Source organism: Aegilops tauschii, chromosome 1, assembly GCF_002575655.3.
Source record: "Aegilops tauschii subsp. strangulata cultivar AL8/78 chromosome 1, Aet v6.0, whole genome shotgun sequence".
Classification (NCBI taxonomy): domain Eukaryota; kingdom Viridiplantae; phylum Streptophyta; class Magnoliopsida; order Poales; family Poaceae; genus Aegilops; species Aegilops tauschii.
The window spans coordinates 15333448-15349290 of NC_053035.3; the positions used below are offsets into that span (position 1 = coordinate 15333448).

Sequence of the window (15843 nt, forward strand, 5' to 3'; positions counted from 1 at the left end):
AACAGGAGACACATATTGGTTACGCATACTGATGATTCAAGACACATATATAGCTAGCTATCAAGTTTCATCGGAATAGATCAAATAATTAATGGGGGAGGAGGACATGTCATTTGTGCTCACCCACGAACGAAGGGGCAGAGCTCGTCAAACGCACGGCGAGGTCGTCGAACACCAAACCTCGCAGCGATGAAACAACTGCACATTTAAAACTACCCGATCAACACAATTATATATGATGTTTTTCATAACAAAATCGAAAGATATATGACCTAACTAATAATTCACAAATATATGACCCCGTCGGCTTCTGGAAGGCCAAAGAACACCTTTTCGGGAGGTGTCGGGGGTCGGGGTGTCGTGTCGGTCTCGGGGTGCCGTGTCGGGGTCGGGGTCGGGGTGTCGGGGTCGGGGTGTCGGGTCGGGGTCGGGGTGCCGTGTCGGTGTCGGGGTCGGGGTGTCGGGTCAGGCTCGGGGTGTCGGGGTCGGGGTCGGGGTCGGGGTCTCGGGGTCGGGGTCTAGGGGTCGGGGTGTCGTGTCGGGGTGCCGGGTCGGGGTCGGGGTGCCGTGTCGGTGTCGGTGTCGGGGTGTCGGGTCAGGCTCGGGGTCGGGGTCTTGGGGTCGGGGTGTCGGGTCGGGGTGTCGGGTCGGGGTGCCGTCTCGGGGTCGGGGTGTCGGGTCGGGGTGCCGGGTCGTGGTCGGGGTGCCGTGTCGGTGTCGGGGTAAGGGTGGGTGTGGTGTCAGGGTGTCGGTGTCGGGGTGTCGTGTCGGTGTCGGGGTCGGGGTCTCGGGGTCGGGGTGTCGGGTCGGGGTGCCGGGTCGGGGTCGGGGTGCCGTGTCGTTTTCGGGGTCGGGGTGTCGGGTCAGGCTCGGGGTCGGGGTGTCGGGGTCGGGGTCGGGGTCGGGGTGCCGGGTCGGGGTCGGGGTGCCGTGTCGGTGTCGGGGTCGGGGTGTCGGGTCAGGCTCGGGGTCGGGGTGTCGGGGTCGGGGTGTCGAGGTCGGGGTCTAGGGGTCGGGGTGCCGGGTCGGGGTCGGGGTGCCGTGTCGGGTCGGGGTGCCGTGTCGGGTCGGGGTTTTTTCCCTCTTTTTTCCTTTTCTTCTTCTTCCTATTCTTCCTTTTTTTTCCTTCTTCTTCTTCTTCTTCTTCTTCTTCTTCTTCTTCCTCCTTTCCTTTTTCCTCTTCTTCTTCTCCTCCTCTCCTCTTTTTTCTTCTTCTTCTTCCTCTTCTTCTTTTTTCTTCTCCTCCTCCTCTTCTTCTTCTTCCTTTCCTTTTTCCTCTTCTTCTTCTCCTCCTCTCCTCTTTTTTCTTCTTCTTCTTCCTCTTCTTCTTTTTTCTTCTCCTCCTCCTCTTCTTCTTCTTCCTTTCCTTTTTCCTCTTCTTCTTCTCCTCCTCTCCTCTTTTTCTCTTCTTCTTCTTCTTCTTCTTCTTCTTCTTCTTCTTTCCTCAAACTAAACTAAACCTAAACCTAAACCTAAAACTAAAACTAAACTAAAACTAAACCTAAAACTAAAACTAAAACTAAATCTAAACTAAAACTAAAACTAAAAAGGAAAAAACAGAAAAAAAAAACAGAAAAAACAGAAAAAAGGAGGGGGGCTCACCTGGGGCAGGGCCGGTGGAGGAGGAGGCCGGTGGAGGAGGGGGGCGGGGCGGTGGAGGAGGTGGCCGGGGCGCGGGGGCGGCCTGGGGCGGCGGGGGGCCGGGCCCGGGGCGGTGGGGCGCGGGGCGGCGGGGGGCCGGGGCGGGGGGGGCGACGGGGCGGTGGGGCGACGGGGGGCCGGGGCGGTGGGGCGACGGGGCGGCGGGGGCGACGGCGCCGGGCGGCAGTGGCGACGGGGCGGGGGCCGGTGGGGCGGCGGGGTGGTGGGGCGACCGGGCGGCGGCGAGTGGTGGGGGCGGCGGCGCGCGGCGGGCGGCGATGGGGTGGGAAGTGGTGGCGGGGCTCTGCGAGGAGAGAACAGAGTAACGGGCGGGGGGTACGGGCCGTTAGGTAGTGTCCTCTTTGCCGTCCGCCACTCTTTGCCGTCCGCCCTTTTGCCTCTTTGCCGTCTGCTGGCAGACGGCAAAGAGGTGGGCCGTTAAGTATTTTCCAAACGGGCGGGGGGTGGGGGCCACCTCTCTCTTTGCCGTCTGCCAGCGGACGGCAAAGATTCTTTGCCGTCTGCTGGCGGACGGCAAAGAGCTCGCAGATGGCAAAGAGCTTCTTTGCCGTCTGCCATTTCTTTGCCGTCTGCTTTTGGGCAGCTGATGGCAAAGAGCTTCTTTGCCGTCAGCTAGCAGACGGCAAAGAGCTGGCAGATGGCAAATTAGCTGATTCCAGTAGTGATAGGTAGTGGGTTCGACTCCCACTTCATACATGTTTTTTTACCACGCCAGAAAAAAAACGGGAGAAGGGAGGGGAACGAAGCGAACGAGATTGACACGATCGTGCGGATCTGTCGCTAATGACCAGTCGACTGGTCATTAGCACAGTCCATATTTAGATTCCCTCGAAAAAATATAAATATAGATCGGGGTAATATAATATTGTGGCGATAAGTTTCGGTCAATCTTTTGTCCCACCGATAAGCTCGATTGGTCAGTGCCCATGCCCGCGCCCGTGCGTGCCCCTCTGGACTCCACACAGCTAGACGAAGGCGAAGATAAAAAAACATCACACGAGGCCACGTCACGCGGGACCCCACTGACCCACATCATGCTGTATATCTTTTTTTAGGGAAGGCCATCATGGCTAGCTTTATTAAACGCAAATAGGAATTACATCGTCCAATATCTTGGAAACGAGCCAAGACGGAGGTTCGTCAGTCCAAGTGTTACAAGATTTATTAGAAAAAGCATAATTAGCTAGCACATGTGCTACTTGGTTCGCGGAGCGAACACAGTGTTTAAACATAACCTTCCCAATCAATGAAGACACATCCACGCATTATGCGAAGATTGCTGTTGCAGCATCCCTCCAAATTGTTTGTCCTGAACAATACTCAATCACAATAGATGAATCTGATTCAGCTTCAACCCGGTTGAAGCCAAGTGAATTAGCAAATATGAGGCCATCCCTTATTGCCAAAGCTTCCGAAGTGACAACATCAAGCGCATTCGGGATATATATGCATTGGGCTGCCAGAAAATTACCTTTTTCATCCCTGATTACTGCCGCCGAGGCCCCAGACCCTTCATCTATAAAAAAAGGAAGCATCAACATTTAGTTTGACAAACTTTGGATTGGGCTTTATCCATATTTGCTCTCTCGGTTCGCTGTTTCTTGAGTTTGCTTTTGGTTTGTAATGGCTAGGACCGACATGGGCCACCTCACATGCGGTGGTGGAGTTCCATCATGAGTATGTTGTCGTCGGATCCACCAGAGATACCAACTCCCAACTGCTATGATCTGATTTATATCCAGATTGGGTTTCAAGGTCAGCGATCTCTCCTCCTCCAGAATCAATTGTTCCAAGATCACCGATCCTGAGCGGTCAATCTCTTTTGCTTTTTCAACAATCTCTAGTATACCTAAGCCCCTCCAAAGTTCTCTAGCAGATATACAATCAAAGAGAAGGTGCTTGATGTCCTCAGGAGCTCCATGGCATATCAGACAAGAGTCAGCCGACCCAACATGCCTATTCATTAGTATGGACTTTAGAGGGATGATTCCGTGCAGGGCCCGCCAGCAAAAAATCGAGACTTTAAGTGGAATATTAAGTTTCCAAAGCTTACTCCAGACCTCCGGGTTTTGTGATCCACTTGGACGGACAGAATTGTGTGCATGCGATCTGAAAGATCGATACCATTGAACTTTGTAAGCTGATCTGATTGAAAATGTTACATCCCTCTCTGGATGCCAAGCAATAAAGTCATCAAAAGCATTCAATGCAATTGGTATTTGCATAATTATCCAATTAGCTCTTCATCCCATGTTCCTGTACTAGGATCAATTAATTCGCTGACATGAGTTAGTACCGAATGTCCTCTAACTGAAATCACTTTTCTGTCTACACTGCCTAGGATCCAAGGGTCAGACCATATATTCACTCTTTCCCCCGTTCCAATTCTCCAGATATATCCCAACTTGAAGGTTTCCAACCCTTTCATGATACTCTGCCAGGTGAACGACGAGCCACTCTTTAGTGTTGCTTGGAGTAAGCTACAGTTAGGATAATATTTCGCCTTAAGAATCCCGGCACAAAGAGACTCCGGGTCATCTATCAGCCACCAGCACTGTTTTGAGAGCAGGGCAAGATTAAAAGAATAGAGGTCCCTGAATCCCATTCCTCCCTCGCATTTTGGGTAGCATAGCTTCCACCACGTATACCAATGCATTCTCTTGTGGTCTTCATCATCCCCCCACCAGAATTGGGCGATTAGGTCAGTGATATCCTTGCATATCCCTTTTGGTAAGCAGAACACCGACATAGCAAACACCGGGATGGCCTGGGCCACCGCTTTGATAAGTATCTCTTTACCCCCAATAGAGAGTTGCTTTTCCATCCAACCTTTCAATCTCTCCTTGATTCTTTCATAGAAATGCTTGAAACAGTCACTTCTATCCGCCCCTACCATAGCTGGCAATCCTAAGTACTTGTCCGACAACGCCTCTGTATCAATATGCAGCTCTTGGCAGATCTCAGTCCTTGATGCAGCAGGAGTGTTAGGACTAAAAAATACACTTGATTTCAACAAGCTCACCATTTGCCCAGAGCTTTGACAGTAGGTATCCAGAACATGCTGTAAGGAAGCTGCATTTAATACATCTGCTTTCATCAGGATAAGAGAATCGTCAGCGAATAAAAGGTGTGATACTGACGGTGCATTTCTGCACACTCGAATCCCCTCTATGCCACCAGCTTCTTCTTAGTACTGCAATAAACTGGAAAGACCTTCCGCACATATGAGGAATAGGTAGGGAGAGAGAGGATCCCCTGCCTGATTCCTCTCGTTGGATTAAAAGAGTCTGTTTCTTGAGAATTAAACCATACGTCACGCTGTATATCTGTTTTCCTCCGGCAACGAATTTGTGGGGTGTACACGCACCCATCCGTGTCCCTTCCCACGCAGCTAGGTCAAAACATACTACATACGCACACAGTACCTTTGAAAATGCATGAATGTTAGCCGATACATGTATGTGAAACCTTTTCCTTGTCCGATCTTGATCCATCGTGACGCGATCCACTTGAAAACAAACACATGCTTGCATATGCATGGCATATATCCTACCGGCCGGCTGGTCGCATGCATAAAGTTTGACAACAGAAATACACGCCGAGAAATGAGAAAACGAGACTAGGTTCCCTTGGAAAAAACAAGTAGACGTACGAGACGAGACGGTGCAGTGCATGTATGCACGGACTGCGTATGGTGACGGGGAACCAATTGCACTTGGTATCTGTCGTACTCGTGACGGCCATCTACATACAAAATACTCCCACTTGCACATACATACGTTGCGGGGCAAGCTGCAGGTCCATGTTCACATTGTATTTTTTTCATGGTAATACGTGTCTCATTCATATTATAAAGATCAAAGTACAAGTCACGTAAGGACCGACATGACAAAATTAAAAAGATAGCAAAACATTTCTGAGCTTCACATGAACACCCGTCACTTGCCTCCGGCACCACCATAGCAGCCACCGAAGAAAAGAATGACGGATCACCTCCTCACCCGAGCTTGACGCGGCTCCATCACTGATATGCAGCTTTGCGAACCTCCAAGGTGGCTCACCAAAAGTAAAGTCATTGCTGTTGAACGAATCAGACCGGGGCAACACCCCGGACACGCCATCAAACTCCAGATCTGGCATCCCACCACGACTAAGACGCCGAAGGAGGAAACCATACCTGCCATCCACGAACCACGAACCCATCACATGTTCCGTCTTTCAGATGTCGTTGATGCAGACCATAATCTGCATCCGTTTCTGGACTACCTCCCAAGCTCCGCACCGACGCTGGAGCAAACGCCGTCGCAACGACGAAACCCGAGGACACAGGTCCACTACGAGGATGCCTCCGCCGCCACGCCATCCTTGTTTGAACAGACTGGTTTCCAAATTCACCCCTAACCATAGGACCGAAGGCCTCGTCAGGGATGAATCCGAAGAATCTTTATTCAGTGCACGCCATCGTCGCCGCCGAAGCCAAGACGATGAACAGCCTAAAAACCTAGACTACACGGGAGTAAAACGATCCACACGCATGGATCCGGCAACCTCCCCACCACCGAAGACCGAGGTCGCCGGCTGTAGCGACCCGACCTCAGACGGTCAAGTCTCTGTGTATCTGTGCCATCCCTGGATCAGTATGCTGGCACACACAGTACATCAATGTATATATCAAAGTGCAATCACATGTATAAATAACGTAAAACTGATATATACCTCATAAGTCTCAGCGGAAACAAACAATCGGGTGTGGAGTCCCATCAACGCCATCGGCAGGTTGAGTGTAGACCGTAACCCAATCAATGAAACTCACTCGTCGTAGAAATAATCCTGCAACATGATACGTTGCAGCCGTGTAGGTCAGTACATTGAATGTACCGGCAAGATCACTGTAATAAAAACAGATGATAAACTATACTATATGCAATATGGCTTTGTGGCTCTGTATCTGAGTTTTGTTTGCGTAAAAGCTGGTTTTATTTTTCTATAACAAAGGAACATCAGGAGTCTGTACTATGGAGTTTTCTATCATGACATGGTTCCGCCAACCGATGTCTCATAGCCCAAAATCATCATAACTTGCCCACAATTATGTTATCAGTCCGGTGTTGAGAGTTCCGAGATAGATCCATGTCCAGAGGCTCAAGTTGTCCGTAACCGGGGACACGGCTAATCGATTAGGTTTTAACCCTCTGCAGAGGTTTGTACACTTTACCCGCAAGATTGGATCCCTCCCTTTTCGTCCTTGTACTTCATGATGTTTGAGAACAGGATGATCGAAGCATGGTCTTCCAAAGAGTTCCCTTGACCACTGTCCGGTGCTCATCCAACCCTACCGTAGTTCTACATCTGCTAGCATCGTCCTAGCCAGAGTCACCATTAAGGTCAACCAAGCCAGAGCCCATAGTGACTTGCGGTTGCACAGGTAAGCTTCTGGGCATGAAGTATTCTTCCGTCTCTTTGAGTCTGGGTGAAGCTTTCCGCAAGATGTCATGGCGCTTCTCCATGCATCCCGGCCATCCACTGGTTTCTCCAGGGTGCCCGTCAACCGTCCTTCACCCAGTAGTGTGTATTGAATTCTTGTCTCGAGTCTCGAAATCTTGAGGTCTTGGAGTCCTGAAGATGCAGTCCTTGCCGATGCCATCATGAATTTGTCATCATTGACGTAGAGTCCTCCATTCTCACACCACTCCCAAAAACTCATACCAACCCCATCTACTATAGCGTAGCATTGAAACTAAACAACGTCCCGGGCGGTAACAGGGAGATGGGGTCCTACCTCATGCATTCTACTCAACTACAAGATTCAATAACACTACTGGAGGGAGTGTTAAAAGGGTGCTACTACATGCAAATAAAACATAGGTATGAAAAAGATGGTCAAAGTGAACTTGCCTGGTGTTACTTGGTGAAGATATCAACGCTCTCGAAAATAACTTATACTATCCGTCACTTCGTTGTAAATCTATAATCAAACATAGCATTCATATAAGCAAACATACTAGCAAGCAATTCTAACACTTACAATAAAATCAACAAATAAAAATGCAAATCATCAAGGGACACCAAATAAAAACCAAAGAAAAACTACACCACAAAACTACTAAAGAAAACTCGAAGACTTACAAAACAGTTTTGTCCTAAGTAAAAACTTAATAACAATTAAAACACTAAACTAATAAATTAACAGAAAAATAAAATTTAAATCAACTAAGTTAAAACTCTAATTATGCTTAAAACAAAACTAGTAAGAAAAAGAAATAAAACATTTTATTATTCTGTAAATAAAAGTTCACCCTCTGTAACTACAGAAACATATCCGAAATAAAATATAACAGAGGTGAATATAAATATTAAAATAATTAAAACAACAGAAAACAGCAGCAAGTTAAAAATAACTAGCGCAGTGTTCTTTTTGTGAAAAGCTAATTTTAATAAAATCTATAAATACCCAAATTAATCCTACTTCTAGGCAAGGTCAAAACAAAGCAGTGGCAAAAAGAATCGGCTAAAAATATTAATTCTAGCTCATTTTATAGCAGAAATACTAATCTGAATAAAACTCATAAAAACAATTTTTTAAAAACTAAAACATGGCCGAAATTATTTTATACAGAAACTTTAGGAAATTTGCAGACTAGATCAAAAAGAATCAATCAAAAACTCTAAATAACCTAAGAGATATAGAATTTACGAAACTGAAACTTTTCTGTTTTAAAAACAGAAACGAAAAAAAAACATCGGGCACTAGCTACGTGGCCTACTGCTATTGGGCCAGGGAGGTGGGCGATCTGAACTATTTAGCGCTCGGTCGTAAAATAACAGAAACGCGTACGGGCTAAAACAGAAACACCGAGCGGCTAAACCGGCTAGACCTGAACCGATCTAAACCGAATAAAAACCGTAACAAACCGGAACTAAACCGATCTAATTTAAAAAAACGTAACCGTTCGTTAGATCTAATCTATGCCGTCAACAACAGATCGGACGGCGGAGGTTGCTTACAGCGGTGGTGGCGTCTCCGGCAAGGTCGTCGGCGGCGGTGGCGGCTCGGACGTCGGTGGCGGTGGTGCTCCGGTCGTCGGCGATGAAGATGGAGGGGTCGGGGCGATGTAGCGGGCGACGACGAGTCCAACGGTGGTCGTGGAGTCGGAGGAGATGGTCGGAGGCGGTCGACGGCGAGCTCGAGGCGGCGGATGGCGTCGGTGATCAACGACGATGGCGATCCGGTGGTTTTGAGGCTCAGGCGAGTTGTTGGGAAGGTGTAGTCGAGGGAGGGGATCACGATGGTGGTGGCGGCGGGTCTCGGGGAGGTCGGAGGCGGGCTCTAGGGCATCAATGGTGCGGCGGCGGTGCTCGGCTCCGGCGAGAGATTACGGGCGAGGCAAGGGGTTTCAGCGAGGGGAAATGATGGGAACGGGTCGAGGAGGAGGGGTATATATAGGGGGAGGGGTTCTTGGAGGAGGGGGCGAATCGGGAGATCGCGATCCCGAGAAGTTCGGGATTCCGGCGGCGGCGATGCCCTGCGTGGCTTGCGGAAGGAGGAAGAAACAGCGGGCGGGGCGATCGGGCAGTGGGTCCATGCGTCCGCGGCAGCGGGAGGCGAGCGAGGGGTCGGGCGAGCGAGGAGAAACGCCTTCGGGCGCGAGAGGTCTGGAGGTGGGCCGGCTGGCGCTGTTCGGGCTATGGTCTCGCCTGGCCTGCTGGGTGGGCCGGTTGGCCTGCCTGGTGGACGCAGCTTTGTCTTTTTAATAAAAAAAACAACGACAAAAGAAACAAAACAAATAAAAACACATTTTTATATAGGCATATAATATATCAGAATTTTCACAAACATAATTCCTACAGCATGAACTATTTATCAAGTTCAAACAAAATTCAAATAAAATAAAAAAAAATTCAAACAACACTGCTATTGCAATAAAACTCAATAAAAATCATTTTTAAAATACCAAAATGATTTCAAATTTATTTTCTCCTAAATTTACATTGAAGGTAATCATTTTACCCTGGTTTCCATTTATTTATTTTTAGGAGAAAAATAATTTGAATAAAATCCAAATAATTCCAAATTGAAAGGGAGTTTCAAAATACTTCCAAATGATTTTCAATTTGATTCTTTGTAACTTCCAACTCATATTTCATATAATCGAAGAAGTCATTTTATCTTCTCTCGTGAAAATCATTGAGTTGCATAAAGTTTCCGAATTTGAAATATTTCCAAATGGAATTTAAATCTTTTCAAAACCTTTTTTCATTTATTTAAATGGAAGACGTCATATCATCTTCACTCTAGGGTTTTTGTGATGAAATGAATTTGAATTCATGGAGATCATAAATGCAAGGTGAAAATTTGGGAAAGTCATTTCATTCCCTCTCATTCAACTTTCAGAAAAGTTTTAAATTTCACTCAATTTCACACAATCAGTCACACAACAATCAAACAAACAAGCAGGAATATTTATTTAATATAACATTCCAAAATTTAGAATTTTGGGATGTTACACCGGCGGAGGAGAGCCGCCAGAGGACGGAGCCAAGCACAACAATACTAGAGGACATACGCCACTGATTTGACAATTTGGTTACCAGCCACAAACTGTATTGGTATATATATATATATATATAAAGAAAACTTCGGTGCATGAATCGTGCCTCGTCCACGAATGGTGATGCATTATTTTGTTAATCTCGATCGCGACAAGGTCCACTTGAGGGATCCGGCTTGCCTGCTCCCTCTCCATGCTCCCATCCGTGCTCCCACTTCATCCTACGGCTGTTCTTTTTTCTTTTTCTTTTCTAATCTAATCATCTCCCCCCCTGATTTTCAGGGGATGGGGCCGGGCCTTATTTTCTTCCAATCAAATCAAGCAACATATGCGGGAGCACGGATGGGAGCATGGGAAGGGAGCAGGCAAGTCTCGTCCCCACTTGAGACGTTTTCTCGGCTAGCTAGAAACAAATAAGATAAAAAAAAGTAGGCGATTGGTGTACGGATATCGCCGTAACCACTAATATTGTCGCACCTACGTACCGGCCACATAAACAAAACACAAGAAGAAAAACGGATGCGTTGTACGGACGGCGATCTGGCGTGGCAATCACGGGCAGCCGAAATTGACCGTTTGGATTTGAATATTCGCCTTTTTCAGGATAATATTCGCTTTTATCCATCGAACGACTCTCGATGCTGGACCATCACATGTATAATCGGAGTAGAAAATATACTGGCACACGAGCAATTAGCCATGATTTCATTAACATTCGTTTCATACTCTCTCCGGTTCAAAATAATCGTCGCATTTTTGAACTAAAGTTCAGCCATAGTTTAAAACTGCAACACTTATTATGGATGTGAGGGAATACTATATATATCGTAGCGATAAGTTTATTTATTTTTTTTCCTTTTTTTGCGGGGAAGGAACTTTTCATTCATCAACCATGGTGATTACATTCAGAGATGACGATGCTAGCTATTTCGACCGGGGAGTTTCGAAGCCAACAGGCAGTGCGCTCTTGCGAGCGCCCCATACAAGCAAGGGTGTGACTCGCTACATTTGCATACCTGCTAATCTTAGCTAGACTGGTGTTCCTTTCATGAGTCAGAATCCTTTTGATCTCATTAATCTGGTTCGCATACCTCGATCGCTCCATATCTTTAGATTGCACCATCTTCAACAATTCGACGCAGTCCGTTTCAACAACCAACGGCAAGCTGGACCAATGGAGAGCAAGCCGAAGCCCCTCGTCCATAGCTGCCATCTCCACTTCTAGAGGGCCCCCACAATTGAAGAGCATCCGCGTCGCGGCGGCGAAGATGACTGCGCCTTCATGATCACGCAAAATCATCCCAGTCCCGGCTGTACCATCCCCCTTCAGAAAAGCACCATCAACATTCAATTTAGCATAGTTCACATCAGGGGTCTTCCATTGAGGCGTGGCTATTAGTTCACATATTCAGTTTTTTGTCCCATTGATGATAAGCTAGATTGGCTGTCCCGTGCCCATCTAGACTCCACACAGCCAGGTGAATTGGTGCTATCATGCATGCAGACAACATTCAGGCAACTAAACAACATGCATAACATGGTTTTCAGCTAGCATCTGCTCAGCTAGGCCCAACTAAGCCACTGATGCATTGCACAAATAATGTACACAACTAAACATGCCCCGCCGATAAGCTCGGCCGGCTGGCCAGGTGCCCGCGCCCGTGCGTGCCCCTCTGGACTCCACGCAGCCAGACCAAGCCGAAAAAAATAGAACGCACGTCAGCGCGCCCTCGTGTCGACGCCCGCGAGCAGAGGCGGCTGGCGAGGCCAACCCCAACCCCAACCACCACTCCGCCCCTCCCTTTCCCTCGCCTTTTCGCCCCCCATCAATGGCTCCCTCCCCCTCCTTCTAGAAGCAGGCCCCGCCTCCGCCCGCCCGCCCGCCTGCCCCACCACCCGTGCTAGTGGTAGTGTATCGGGTTCCCCTTCCTCCCTCCCATCGCCCGCTCGCTCGCTTTCTGCCTTTCCCCCGCTCGCTCGGTGGCGGTGGCGGTGGTGGAGAAAGTTGAGGAGGGGGCCGGCCGGGTAGCCAGCGCACGGGGAAAAGGAGGGGCGGAGGGGGACGCACGCAAAGGCAGATATACTTTCTTTCCACCGCCGGCCTCCTCTCCCGGAGGAGTTCCGATTCCCCCCTCTCTTTTTCTCTCTCTCTCTTTCTTGCTCTGCTCTCTCTCTTCTTTCTCTCTCTTCTTTCTCTCTCTCTTTCTTGCTCTGCTCTGAAAGTTGATTGGCCGGTTCATCTCCGGCGGCTCGATTCGGGGGCCGGTCCGGCGAGTGAGTCGCCATGGGGAACTGCTGGGGCGCCAAGATCAGCTCCGACAGCTCCTCCTCCTCCCCTTCAGGTGCGTTCCTGCGTCTTCCTCCCTCCGCCTCCTCATGCTATTTTACAAATCTTTTTACCACTACTATACTAGCAGTACCACTAGTAGTTCATAACTAATCTGTGCCCAGAGGGTCGAACAAACAAATCCTGAATGAAAAACAAGGGCTCAGCAAACCATTTCTCTCTCTCTCTCTCTCTCTCTCTCTCTCTCTCTCTCTCTCTCTCTCTCTCTCTCTCTAATCTGGTGGTTTGGTTTGTGCTGACTTCGTGCTCTGCATCTCTTCTCTCCTTCCCGAAACGAGTCCTAGCTTATGCCGGTTTCGGTCCAATCCAACTGGTTCAACATGGGGCAAACACTAGGTTCAGTTAACTTAATCTGGTTCCTACCAAATATCAAGTAGAAACTTAACAAATTACTTCATGTGTAAGGAATCATCCTCCTTCAGAAAACTCAACAAATCACTGGTCTGTGTTAACTCTCTAGTACTTTGCGTCTCCTCACTCTTTGCGGGAACTAAAACTAAAGCTGGGTTATGCTGATTTCGTTCCGTTTAATCGGCTCAAGAGTCAAGATTGGCGAGTCACTAAATTCAGTCCAGCACAAACTTAATTTGCCACCCAGGAAAATTCAGTCCCTCCTATGGAAAATCTGTCGTGAGCTTGGACTCTTCCTCTTGACCTGCTTCATGTGTAAGGAATCATGCCTTTCCGTTCTGGGCCTAGGGGAGAGGAAGCTTCCGATGTAAAATGCTTCACTTAACTTTATCTGACTTTTCCTCTGATTTTTCTGAGTGCCCAGTTCAAATAAGACATAGAGGAAAGCTCAAATTTTGATGCTACTTTTGGCTAAATCCACGTGCTTTCCTTCAAAGTTATTGACTGTCCTGTTTTGGATGTTCAGTTTTCCTTTCCTAAGCGAAACTAAAGAGCGAAATGCATATTTAGTTCGACCTAACTTATCCATGATGAACCTATTTTCTGTTCAATGTTAGGCAGATAAGATAAATGATAAGGGACATCAACTTATTTATGCTAAAATGTGAGTGAATAATCTCTGAAAGTCTGAACCATCATCCTATAATGATCAGGGACAAATTCCAAGTATGCTAGTAGGAATGGGGCGGCCTTGAGCAGCTCCAGCAGCTATGCCTCCGCGGCGTCAGTGCCACGGAGCGAGGGGGAGATTCTGGAGTCAGCGAATGTCAAGGCCTTCTCTTTCAATGAGCTGAGGACCGCCACGAGAAACTTCCGGCCAGACAGTGTGCTAGGAGAGGGAGGGTTCGGGTCAGTCTTCAAGGGGTGGATCGATGAGAAGACCCTCACCCCAACCAAGCCTGGCACCGGGATGGTCATTGCTGTGAAGAAGCTTAATCAGGAAAGCTATCAGGGCCATAGGGAATGGCTGGTTAGTGACAATTTTGCCTGTTGGAAATGGGATTTCTAGCTTCTTTCAGTTTTGCATTGTGTCTGACATGCTCTTCCTTTGGGCGCAGGCTGAAGTGAATTACCTCGGACAACTATCACACCCGAATCTTGTAAAGCTCGTTGGGTACTGTGTCGAAGACGAACAGCGGCTTCTCGTCTACGAGTTCATGCCTCGTGGGAGTTTGGAGAATCATCTCTTTAGGAGTAAGTGCCTGGCCTTTTACTTTCCCTATCTGCTGGGTGTTAATTCTACAGTTTTGAAGCAATGATGCTAAAAGTGTTCCAACATTCAGGGAGTACACATTTCCAGCCGCTCTCCTGGAACCTTCGGATGAAAATTGCCCATGGAGCAGCAAAAGGGCTCGCGTTTCTCCACAGTGACAAGGCCAAAGTCATCTACCGCGATTTCAAAACCTCTAATATCCTCCTAGATGCGGTAGATATGTCCACAGCCTTGAAGGATCTTTTCCTTTGTGTCCGCAAAATATCTCTATCGGTTGATCTGACAGTCACGCAATTTCTTCTTCAGAACTATGACGCGAAGCTCTCAGATTTCGGCCTGGCGAAGGACGGACCGACCGGTGACAAGAGCCATGTGTCCACAAGGGTGATGGGGACATATGGGTATGCTGCACCAGAATACCTTGCAACAGGTAGGTTGGTTATTCCACTTTCAGAATCCTCAGCTGCACAAATATCTTGCTGAAAATCTAACCACGCCTACCTGAATCATGATTGCGTTGTCAGTCTGGTTGCGTCATCGACCAAGATGCCAAACTTAACTAATTTTTCGGCTACAACTTTTTAATTCTCATGTGCCCAAATATCTTGCTGAAAATCTAAACACACCTACCTGAATCGCGATTGCATTGTCACCCCGGTTGCGTCATCAACCATCATGCCGAACTTAAAATTAATTTTCCTGCTACAACATTTCCATTATCAGGCCACCTGACCACGAAGAGCGACGTGTACAGCTTCGGCGTGGTCCTGCTGGAGATGCTTTCGGGGCGGCGCGCGGTGGACAAGAACCGGCCGACCGGCGAGCACAACCTGGTGGAGTGGGCGCGGCCGTACCTGACGAGCAAGCGGCGCATCTTCCGTGTCCTGGACCCCCGGCTGGGCGGGCAGTACTCCCTCGCCAAGGCCCAGAAGGCCGCGTCGCTGGCGCTGCAGTGCCTCTCGGTGGACTCGAGGAACAGGCCGAGCATGGAGCAGGTCGTCGTGGCGCTGGAGCAGCTCCACGACGCCAAGGAGGGAGGGAACAGCCCTCGCCCGCAGCTGCAGAGAAAGCCGAGCAGCAACCGGGGCCTGAACGGCTCGAGATTGTCGTCGACCAAGGGGAACAACAAGAAGCCCGCCTCACCGAGACCGGTTTGACCGGTCGAGTGGGATCACACAGCATAATCTACTAGAGAGATGCGTTGAGGTGTAATGTATGTATGGTATAATAGGGTTTTAGAGTGGCGATCTGCGAAGAGGCAGCGGATTTGTGAATGTTTTGTGCCTGTGTTGTAGGGATGTATCTTTGCAGCTTCTAGTGTTGGTGTGTACAGCTTGTATCTATCCGGTTGTAGCTAGTCTGTATGTAGCTCTTTTTGTCAATGCTTGGATGCTTTGGTCTGATTTATGAGGTCCAGAGGTTTTGTTTACATCATCTGATTTAGATGCATGCACCCTGTTAAACCAAACCCTTAAAATATGAAGATGAACAGTGTAAGTGATCTAAACGCTCTTATATTTCTTTAGAGGAGTATTGTGTAAGTACATAGTTGTCACTTCATTTGTCAAATGTGAATGAACAATTATATTAGTGTTTTAGCAGAGCAGGCCATGACTTCCATGGGTCAACTGTTCTTCTTTGCCTTAGGGATGTTGACCATT

General features: G+C 48.3%; 1 protein-coding gene across 1 annotated transcript; it reads left to right on the forward strand.

Moving 5' to 3' along the window:
- Window positions 1-11957: 11957 nt before the first annotated feature.
- LOC109742464 (receptor-like cytoplasmic kinase 176) lies at window positions 11958-15611 on the forward strand. The gene is made up of 6 exons (XM_020301546.4): window positions 11958-12553; window positions 13623-13939; window positions 14028-14163; window positions 14253-14395; window positions 14489-14612; window positions 14906-15611. Exons 1-6 carry the CDS (start codon window positions 12496-12498, stop codon window positions 15337-15339), a joined length of 1212 nt encoding a protein of 403 aa, XP_020157135.1. The 5' UTR covers window positions 11958-12495; the 3' UTR covers window positions 15340-15611.
- The last annotated feature ends 232 nt before the right edge of the window (window positions 15612-15843 follow it).